The sequence below is a fragment of the Pyxicephalus adspersus genome, chromosome 9 (genome assembly GCF_032062135.1).
Source record: "Pyxicephalus adspersus chromosome 9, UCB_Pads_2.0, whole genome shotgun sequence".
Classification (NCBI taxonomy): Eukaryota; Metazoa; Chordata; class Amphibia; order Anura; family Pyxicephalidae; genus Pyxicephalus; species Pyxicephalus adspersus.
The window spans coordinates 5,915,466-5,927,014 of record NC_092866.1 but is presented as its reverse complement, the minus strand read 5'-3'; the positions used below and the strand labels follow the sequence as shown (position 1 = coordinate 5,927,014).

Here is an 11,549-nt window from a genome sequence, read left to right as displayed (position 1 = left end):
TTTCTGGGTTATTTTACAGCTTTTATTGCTCGACTGCCGGAGCGGCATTTTTCTCAAGCGCCAGCAGCAGGTGATGAGTTTTCTGGGAAAAAAGTGGGGTGTGCCTCGAGAAAACAAATAAAAACACATATAAACTCTGTTGAGTGTTCACCAACGGCTCTGGTTCGGTAAATATTGACTCTATAAGGTTTCGCTGTTTTCATTATTGCGGTGTTGTTAATAAAAAAAATTAGAACACTGAAGAGAACCAGTCATGGCTGGGCTTATGTGAAAATCAAAATACTCAACATTTGAAGCTTTTTTGCCAGTTTGGATGCAGTTGATAAAGGATTAGTAGGACCCTTATTGGGTTTTTATAGCTTGAGAAGTAGAATAAAGTTGTGGGGGAATGGATCTCAGGAAGCAGTAGGTATTCCCAGGTCTTCCAGGAGTGGTGGCTAAAGGTCAGCTCTTTGCATTAGTATGGAGAGACTCATGGTAAGACTCATATCATAAAAAGCCAACACATTTCAGGTTTCAAAGGTCCCCTTCCTCAGGGCCTAATACCTTTGAACAAAGTGTGGGCCGAACCGATAAAACTGGATCGATTCAGAGGGGTGATTAACAACCAGATACCACTGGAGTGATGCTGATTACCCATCAGGGTGATCAGTCCACTGTGTTCAACAGTACTGAGCCCTGATGAAGGACAACCCAAACCCTGAATAAACTTTATATGGCTCTGTGTCTGTTTCAGTCAGATATTTGATTTATTTCTGAAGTCTTTGGTGCTTGGTACTAGAAGTGCAACCATTGGCAGGTGGACATGGGGAACTTCTGTACCGGGCCCCAATCAATAGAGCTTGACTTTTGCCATGATGGAACTCTTGGACATAAGGGCAAAGCAGCCCAGAAATTTCTGATGGTGGCCATGGGTACTAGGTGACATCCCTCAAACTTATGTACCTGCACTGGAGGTAGCAGCACTCGCAGGAGATGAGCACTACAGTCACTGGAGTTGGATGGAAGTTCTTGCCCAACTCCGATCCTTGAGGGCTGGGATCCGCACAATTTTTTTTAATTTATCTAACATACATTTGCAAATCCCTGCATCCTTCTGGATATAAATCTAATTATAAAAGACTTGTTACATTACAATGACAGAACCAGGCTTACATTTTACCAAAAGCTCTATGCTTTTCTTTGCCGTTCTTTACAGGCAACTTCATTTTTTTTTTTGGCTGAATTGGCACAAATTCTCACAGACACCCTTTAAAATTTGACGCAAGCTTCCTCAGAAGAATAGAGACAAACTCAATGTTAAAGTGGAATTAAACCCCATGATAGCCACATACCAGGGTGTCCCCATCCTCTTCCTTCTTCACTTCTTTGACCATTTTGATTGCCCGGTATGATGTAATCCTTGGGATTGTGTGGGATTTTAATAATTCTCAGCATAGACAAGAGAAGCAAGGATTGCTTGACTGTCAAGGCACCATCATTCATATGTTGCCATGTGGATAAGCATGGAGAACCCATAGGGTACTGAAAGTCACCATCACCCCAAACATGCATTGACGCATCCAGAAATGGGCCCACATACTGTAGGTGAATAGGCCCTTCAGGCTGGACATGGTTCACATTAAACAAGGAGGCAAGCAAGAATTCACAGAATCTTTCACTTACATTCACTGTAAAAACTTTATTTTTTTATACACTGAACATTGTGAAAAATAGAATTCAAACAATTCACAAGAATGTTTTCTTTGGAAAAAAGATACTAATAAAAAATACAATTTTTCCTCTGATATGCATCTTGGTGAACATCTAAAACACAGTACTGTGTGTGCAACGTTACAGAAAAGAGGGATTTCAACATCATAAAATGTGGAGAGATCAGATAAAATCCTTAAGTCATAAGATTGTTACAGGAAGTGTCATGGGGTGAGGTATGCTTGTGCCAATATTCTAAAATAATTTTGTCAGTGTCATGGTGATCCCATGGCTTCAATATTAAATTGTATCTAAGCCCAAGAATAAAACAATTATTGGTTGCAGCTTAGCAGTCTTTAGATGCAGTGGCTGCCTCAACAGGTATATTTGCATTGAAGAGACATAACAAATAATTTCAATGGTCAGAGAGGGAGCAGAGTTTATTTTGGGATTGGATACACTTTATGTGAATTACTGATTGGGTCTAGTAAGCAGGATCAACAATTGGAGCTTTACCATTGATATAGGTCAGCAACTAATGATTATTTGAGGTGCAGCCAGGGCACTAACATTTTCATGACAAGTTTTCTTTAATGAGACGGAAGGTGATGGAATGGAGAAAGCAACGCTCATCCTAGGCAATAGTACTCATTGGTAGAGCGCACAATGGGAAGGCTGAACTGATCCCATGGCTTTGCTAATCAATGTGACTACCTACAAAGTGACTACAAAAAGACTGAAATACAAAGTGAGGTCAAGGTGAAGGAATTTTCAAGCATAAGTTCCTGCCCCTTCCTACCATAAGGAACAAATCTGCTGAGTCTTCTGCCTAAGAATTTAAAGAGTGTGCACAGATATTGGACAGCTGTCCATGGCAATAACCCAATAAGCAGTACGAAGGATTTATTATCTCACTGTTGTGTTGTTTTGGGGTAAAAGAATCAAAACCCAAAAATGTGTCAGAGCTGTGCAGTGTTTTACTATTACCAATGAGTAACTGTGACTGCTATTGAAGCTGGAGACACTAGTTTGCTAATTTCCTATAACAAGCAGCCTAAAAAAATTGGGTATCTGATCTGCTGTGAGACCTGGGTGTCATTGATAATCTGGTGACCAGAGTCAAAACTGTTTACGTAGAGCCCCATACCCATTCTATGCTTTGCCAATACAGGTAAAAAACAGGTTTCCTTCATTGCTGTCTCCCTAGAAGTTTATTTCCACCTTTACATTGCTGATCAGCAGGGCTCAGCCAGGAGCTATGTGTAAGCTCTGAGATTGTACAGAGCTAAGGACATTTCAATCTGCCATGTGATAGTGTATGGCCAATCGCCAGTGCTGTCACATGAACAGAGTAGAGGGAGACATATGTTCCCTATACTTATAAGTTGGAGTATTTTTAACCCTACAGACAGCTGATATACGAAGAAGAGCATACACTGAGCGAAGGAGGCAAACCTGTTTTTTGCTCAGCATGGACAGGGTTCACATGCCCTTGTATAAACCTTTAAAAAGTCTATACTTGGGCTGCCATAGCTGACCACTTTGTGACATTGCTAGCTTTCTGACTCAGTGTCACTGATGCAAACAAAGTCACAACTCTAGATCAAAATGCTTGATCAGGAAAATTAAGCACTGGGTCAGCTAGGCAACCAGCTGCTTCAAGAGAGGTCAGTAACTGAGCACAGATTTCCTACATTCAAACTGCAGCAGCAAAGCAGTAAAAGCCAAATCCACTGGCTCCCATTCTTCCTTTTAGGATCCTGCAACCGGGAGCATTTGTCAAACTGCAGTAGATCAGACAAGAGAGCAAATGTTCTAAGACTGTGTGCACACAGGTTTCAGCTTGTAAAGAAGCAGCATGAACAGCTAGCATAGCTTCAAGCAGTTTCAGGTTTTAAATGATTGCTGAGCCTAATAACAATAATACCCAAAGTATACACATGAAGGGTTGCAAATGCAATGTCCCATCATGCAGGGTTGTTCCTACTTTTCAGTCCTGGATTAGAAGACATCGGGGCCAAAGGTCTCATAAAGCCAGTAGTCATATCATGGTCATGTCTTCCTATGCTGCTGGCCACTCCAAAGACAAAGCATTGGACTCATTTTTTGTAAATAGCTGGAAAAGTGGAGTCTTGGGTCTTCAGTGAAGTACAGTGGGACTTTAAACAATCCAAGAATAGATTTGTCTCAAGCCTACGTGTCAAGAGGGACGGCTAACTGCGGTATGGCTATTGTGCCCAAAGTTAGGCTTTAAACACAAAACAATTCAATGCATCTATTTATTAACTCATCATAAAATATATATTTTTCTTAGGAAATTACCTGATATAAGTCTCTTGCATTCCATGCACTGCAAAAAGAGAGAAGAAAAAAGAAGCTCAAGAAGCCAATCTTACTCTCTTCCTTTGCATAGACAGCCTATTTTGGACAATTTCTGTTTTTAACATCCTCACACTGGAACTCAAGTTTTGTTTTAAGCTGCTGGTAGCGTTCTGTACACATGGCTATAACACAAGCTGAAGCCTGCAGGATTCAGATCTAGAAGATTCTGCACCAGGCTGATGGTGGTCAATGGGGGACCCATTTGTGGCTGGAGCACAGAATATCAACACTATTGCTCTGCACGCAATCATACAATACATGAATGAACGGCACTATAGGGACGAGAAGGGAGCTAGGAAATATCAGTTTGGTCATTGCAATGGGCTACAAACTTAATGTACCAGTTAAAAATAATAAAAAGCTTTGGAAGCTTGTAAAAGTTTTTTGACACTTTGACTCTGAACCTAATATATTTAAAAGACCCTATCGGCAGATAATGCATTTCTACAACTATGCTCTGATACGTTTACAGGTGCATTTAATGTATATTATGCATGGTATTGACCTGCAAAATCCTCTCTTGGTGTAATCATCCAAAGGTTCAGAGACAGCTGCTGGGTGCCACCATCTTGGATGTGATGTCGGCAACCTCAGCAGACTCAGAGCTGTCACTTGATAGTATTCCCCTTTCACTTCCTATCCCCCTCCAGCTACATATATAGCTATGAGAGCATTCAGAAAGGGTGGCAGAGAATTATGTATTACTTTTCTGACAGCAGGCAGAGATGTATACCAACACACTGAGGACTTCCTGTCCCATTGAATCATAAATCTGTTTCCTTTTGTAGCTTCAAATGTCAGCAAGGAATATGCATTGTACAGCAAAAGCTACAAAGTATCAAGTACTTCCTTGTGTGGGTATGGTTGCTTTTACAACACCACATTTCATTAGGAACTCTTTAAAGGAGATGTAAACCCAAGCTGAATTATATTCTTCTGCCAAAGCACTGTGTATCCTAAATAGTTGCCATTTTTTTGCTTGCTTTTGCAAAATGCTTTGAAACATTTGCATTTAGCCTCCATGGGAAGCCCTTGTGACACCACAAAAGCAGATTTGGGAGACAGGAAGAGAGCAGGAACCTTGGAAAATGGAAATGATATAAAACATGTTAAAGCTCATATGAGGATTTGATAGTTACATAAATAAGTCAGGTTGACAAGAAGACACAAGTCCATCAAGTTCAACCATTAGGGAAATAAAAATATTCCCTTGTATAAAACGCTATGGACATTGATTCAGAGAAAGGCCAAAAAAACCTGGGTTCAATTTGCTTCAACAGGAGTAAAAAGTTCCTTCTTGACTCCATGAGACAATCGGATGTTTCCTAATGATCGGGCTTACATCTACTTTAACTTTTCTTTCAGTGTATAAGCCATATAGAATAAGACCTGCCAAAGAAAAGGATTTCTTGTAATTTTTTTCCCTGATGCAGTGAAATGCAGCAGGTACATCAAATAAGAAACAGTATAATGCCAGCTTGCTGAAACAAAATTTAGATCAGATGCTCAACCAGAGTTCTGCAGGGGTTCCTTGATCAATGAGCAATTTGTGCTGCTCAGATCAGTGACAGCACGGTGGCTCAGTGGTTAGCACTCTGAACTTTGCAGCGCTAGGTCTCAGGTTCAAATCTCAGCCAGGACACTATCTGCATGGAGTTTGCAGGTTCTACCTGTGTTTGCATGGGTTACCTTCAGGTACTCCCGTTTCCTCCTACATTCTAAAAACACGCAGTTAAGTTATTTGGCTTGCCCCAAAAACTGACCGTATTAAACATATGACTATGGAAGGGACATTAGATTGTGAGTTCCTTTGAGAGACAACTAGTGACATGACTAGGGACTTTTTACAGCCCTGCGTAATATGTCAGTGCTATATAAATACTGTGCAATTGTAATAAGTGACACCAATGATCTTTTTGGCTATCTGTAAGGGTGACGTTCTTCCCACTGACTAGACTAATATACTGTGAGCTGTGGTTTATTGTAGGGGTTTCCTGAAATACCTGAAACTTATTTCCAGGGTTCCCACATGTTAAACAGAGAATGGTTGATTTAGACAGACAGCTATGAATGACTGCACACTGCATGTGGTTGGATATAAGAAGCTTGCACATGCTGAGCTGAGGATGGCGTTTGGTAAAGTGATGAGCTGTGGTTCCTGACTAAGACGATCCATGCTTCACGGATATCCCTGTGTGAGCTGCCCTGGAAAATGGCACTACCAGATTGATTACTCCTGAGTTGTCTCTGCTTTAAACAGTTGCTCATATTTCTAATGCAGGTTTCTTCACTGGGGTCTATCAATGTTATTAAGATGGAAAATGATTTGAAGGTAAAGATTGTATTCACCAGTTTTAGACCCCCTTCCTGGATTTCCCTCAAAACCAGAATTTCCCAATGCGACATAATTGAGGCTCTGTAACCCAGCAGAGTGTGATTTTCAATGAAGATGATCAATACTTAAAACTGAACTCCGGGTATTTTGAATTTTTAATGCAAGTCAGATACAATCCAGGCTGTATAGGATTATACAATGCCATCAGATGTGAAACATGAACAGGATGACATGATCCATTTGATTCTGCTGCTTGCCTGAAGGTAGATCTGTGATCCAATGGCACAAAACAGAAAGTGTAATGCATCCTGGATCTAGGGAAAGATTAATGAATCTATGTGGAGGTGGCAAAGGGTTCTGGAATTTTCTGGATTCCAGCACTACGTACTGCTCAAACCGGCCAGTGGCAGTGCCCTGCAGATCCCACTAGAAGCCTCAAGCTCAGTGTCTCATTTTTTCCACCAAAATCACAGCATTTACCCTTCCATTGACCACTAAATGTACCTTTTCTACTCCTGACCATTGATTGCGATTGCGCTTCTGCTGACTTTTTTGTTGCTATGTCAGTATGGTATTGATTGTGTCTCTGGAGGCGTGTTTCTGGTTGTCAGTATGGTATTGTGTCTCTGCGGGCATTTTTCTGGTTATTGGTTTGGTATTGTGTCTCTGCAGGCATGTTTCTGGTTATCAGTATGGTATTGTGTCTCTGCGGTCATGTTTCTGGTTATCAGTATGGTATTGTTTCTCTGCTGGCATGTTTCTGGTTATCAGTATGGTTTTGTGTCTCTGTGGGCATGCTTCTGGTTATCAGTATGGTATTGTGTCTCTGCAGGCATGTTTCTTGATATCAGTATGGTACTGTGTCTCTGTGGACAGATTTTTCCTTATTCAGGTTTGCGGAATCACCCAGGTTATCCCATGATATTCAACATCCCTTTGCCAAAACAAGAAATTAACCCTTGAAGCAGGGAGGGGGACCTACTGAAGGGTATAAAACATTCCATCCTCAGAGTTCAGCTTTAAGTGTAAATCTTTCATGATGAGTGTACAGACAGTGTACAGACATCTTTCACCTTCTATTAGACCAACGTAATAATGACATGGTGCAGATTGATTTTAACTGGAGAAAAGAAAAGAAATGCATGAGTAAAGCTTTTGCTAGTAGCAACCAACCAGGTCCTGGATTTCTATCAGGAATCCCATTGGTTGCTCTGAGAATGAACCCCACATTTATCCTTTTTAAGTATCCAGTTTTATTGACCAGAGAAACAAAAGTTACAGCAATCACCTTAATTTCAGCAATTGCAGAATGACATTTAGGTATGCACAAACCCAAAGACATAAATGTATTACATTACAGCGTGCCAGTGTTCAAATGTGGTGGCTGGATTCATTTTTATTTTTGGGGCACATACATGTTATGGAAGTACAGAAATATAGCTGCTAATCTCGTCCAAAATCCGGCATCCTTGTACCTTCCCTTGTGTTATACAGGGGAATCACAGACAATTATCAGCCTTCTATCTTCTGAGAACTACAGGACAAATCCTCCTTATTAAGGAGATGAAGGGAGGAGGAGGTGTTTGTATTTAATGTACAGCGCTGCATAATATGTTAGTGCTATATAAATCCTGTTCATCAATAATAATAATAATAATCAGGGAAGCAGCCTAGGGTAATGATGTTGAAAAAAAAAATAATGCAGCCACTACATCTAAGGACTAATACGCCGCAATATATTGCATTTTTGTTCCTTGGGTTTACACTTTGATCCAATCGTAATGCAGTGACATGGAGCAGAACACGATTTTCTCTCCGACCCCTCCAAGACAAAGGGAAAAAAGGTGCAGACTGTACCTCTGAAAATAATGGAAATCATTGCATATTTATTTAAAGAGAAAAAAATAGACTTACAGGTTATCAAAATGGTTGCAAATTAATTTTTTTTGTTTTGTCACTAAAAGTGACCTGGCACAGACCGAACAAGTAAACATCATCCAGACCTGCATTGGTGGGTTGTGTTCCGCAGTAGCTGGGAACACGGGGAGGACACAAACAGTATCACTTGTTCTGTTGCATCCTGGCAGCTTTGAACTTTGAGACTCTCTTTACCCCTTCTTCAGGGAACTCCTCTGCCTTTTTTTCCTGGATGGTGGGCAGAGCCGGGTGGGCGATGCTGGTCATGGGCACAGATATAGAGAACGACTCTTTCTCTATGACTGTTCCTGAAAATGCCTGTGTAGATATATATAAAAAAAAAAAAAAACAGCACCATAGCATTAGTAATTAAAGAACATTACAGTCGCCAGACTGTACAAATATCTTCCCATGCATTTAATTCATGCAATACCCTTGCTATGTGTAGATATCCAAAAGCACCAAGAATGCTGCTGGGTGCCACCATCTTTAATGTGATGTCAGAAGCCCCAGAAAACTCAATGGTATCAATCGAAAGGACAGGTGGCTTATCCAATTAAGAGGCATTAGGACCCCAGTTGTGACCCCCTGATATCACCAAGGGGCACATGTTTGGTATATGTGATGCTAGTGAGGTCTGAGAAGGGAATAGATTGAGACTTGAGAAATGCTGTGAGTATGGGGAAATTAATGGGGAAATAAATTGTAATTGCTTTTTAGAAGTCATTTTACCCTGTGCAAACTGCTGGGGTCCAGTGGTCCCACAATGAGAAAGTTACATGTTGCCCTATAATTGCAGGTTGGGCAGAAGGGCTCTATAGCCCTTAAATGTTAAACTTAAATGTTTAAGTTGGTAACATCCCAATACGCAAGAGAAGATCCTCAATCATTTACGGTCTGGAAGGGACATAGTACCACGATTTCTCCTGCTGACCTTCCCATTACAGTAGCAGAGATCTGGAAGTCAGTAAGAAGAACCCCTAAAGGCTGTCAGTCCAAGAAGAACTGTGAGGACTCAGTAAAGATTTCTTAAGATTTTCCCCAAGAAGCAGAAAAGGTTTGTACACATTTTACTCATCTCCCCTCTCACCTCTGATAGTCCGGACACAGGTGACAGCTTTTTATGCATTCGATCGTCCTCCTCACTCTGGTCACTAAAGATGCTGTCTTCCATGCTGATGTTCCTTTGGTAGCCTCTTTTGTCCTCTAGCTCATGGGAACTATTCTCGCTGGTATCGCTGCACACGCTGTTTTCGCGGCTGCGGCACTTCATGATGGATTTACGCGGGACGTACTCTCCGTTCACCAGGTCCACGAACACTCTGTAAAGCACATACTTCCATTACAATCAGGAAAGTATCAGATATTCTAATCTCTCACACAGTACAAAGAAATGGCTGGCTCACACAGTACAAGGAAATTACAGTATCATAAACACATCATGAGCACTAGGATAAGAAGGTACACAATGTACTGGACTATGTACTTTTTTAGGCTTTATCCAATACAAAAGCCCATTACTACCCTCTGAATTAAGGGGAACTAAATTACTTGCCACAATCACCAGCTAAAAAGTTGGCAATGTGCAAAACAATAAGAGAAAATATACCTAAGTGGAACTAGAGTCTGCTGCCTCCCTTTCAGCAATGCAATATCTGAATACCCTACCAACACTCAATCTTGTTTTGGGTTTTGTGGTTTTGCATCCTCAGCCATTCTCCCTCAGTTAGGCATACCAATTAACTTGCTCCTCTGTTAGACCTTTGTTATGTTTCAGTGTCCAACGCTTTCCTGGGGGGAAAACACTGCTTCCCACAGGGCAAAGTTTGGGCCTGTTGATCGGCCACATAGATCCAAGCACTGTCATGTGATCAGGACACAAGCTTCCACATATTCAGAATCCTTGCTCGGTTAAAGAATGAGGCCACCAGAACAGATAAATACTATACAGTATTGGGTGGGTCTCTTAAAAAAGAAAGCTTCCTAAATTGTATATATATATTCCAGCTTTCTAGTTAGTATCATACAGTATTTATATAGGCCAACATATTACGCAGTGCTTTACAAAGTCCATAGTCATGTCACTAGCTGTCCCTCAAGGAAGCTCACAATCTAATGTCCCTGCCACAGTCATATGTCATTAATACAGTCTAAGGTCATTTTTTTGGGGGTGGGGGCAATTAACCTTACTGCATGTTTTTGGAATGTGGGAGGAAACCGGAGTACCCGGTGAAAACCCACGTAGACACGGGGAGAACCTGCAAACTCCATGCTGATAGTGTCCTGGCCGAGATTTGAACCTGAGACCCAGCGCTGCATAGGCCAGAGTGCTAACCACTGTGCTGCCCAGTTCTAATGTGGACAAGCATGGATTTAAGTGTACCTGTATATATCTGCTGGACTCTTTATAACCGGCAGTTCCGGGGCAGAATGACCGTTCCCATTACTGTTTTTTCTTTTCCTTTTGGCTTCTTCTTTCTTTTCGCTAAATTTCAAAGTAGTATTTTTTCCAGTGTTTATTCTTACCTAGAAAAAAAAGGGGGCAAATAACGATGTTAACAAAAACTGATATATATGAATAAAAGTCTGCACAAAATATTTACAAAGTGTTGGGCAGGACTTTTCCTCTTGTCAATTTCAGTGCATTATGGGAGAATAAAAGAGATCGCAACCAGCTGCTGTGGTCATGAACAATTTGTCTGTTTAATAAGCTGGACTATTGCAGCCTAAAGCAACAGATTCACTTTAGAGCCTGGTCCCTTTTTTACTCCCTATTGCTCCCTTCAACCAATACCTCTAATTTGTGGGTACAGAAGAGCTTAACATTGGCCCAACGCTGTCACATGAGTTAGATCTGTGTAAACTCAGAATGGAAATCTGAAGCTTGGGAATGAAATAAACCCGTTGCTGAATGGTCAAAGAAAATGTGAATTTTAATCTGAACCTACAGCAGATATAAAAGACACAAATTATTGCAGCTCTGTATTCATACATCAATACATGTATTTATTACAGGCAGGAAATGTACCTAAATGTAACCTTTATTAGGCTCCTGCTGGCTCTGTACAGAAAAGCTCGGACTAGGAGGGAAAGAAGCAACAGGAGCAAAAAATGTTTTTTGGTTTTTTTTGGGGGGGGGGGGGGCGCAATCTATTAGGTCCCAGCTGTCCATTCAAACCAGGACGGCATCTCCATATTCCTTTGCAAGCCCTTCCGACCCAAA

The 11,549-nt window shown here is 41.0% G+C and overlaps 1 protein-coding gene across 3 annotated transcripts in view; it reads right to left on the bottom strand.

The window, feature by feature from the left end:
- Positions 1-8,275: 8,275 nt before the first annotated feature.
- URI1 (URI1 prefoldin like chaperone) overlaps positions 8,276-11,549 on the bottom strand; it is a 65,118-nt gene continuing 61,844 nt past the window's right edge. For all 3 annotated transcript variants that reach the window (XM_072422416.1, XM_072422417.1, XM_072422415.1), the window contains exons 9-11: positions 10,710-10,852; positions 9,417-9,648; positions 8,276-8,644 (exon numbers count right to left, since the gene is read on the bottom strand). In XM_072422416.1, the coding sequence (XP_072278517.1) occupies positions 8,471-8,644; positions 9,417-9,648; positions 10,710-10,852 (549 nt within the window). In that variant the 3' untranslated portion in view covers positions 8,276-8,470. The remainder of the gene's footprint in view (positions 8,645-9,416; positions 9,649-10,709; positions 10,853-11,549) is intronic.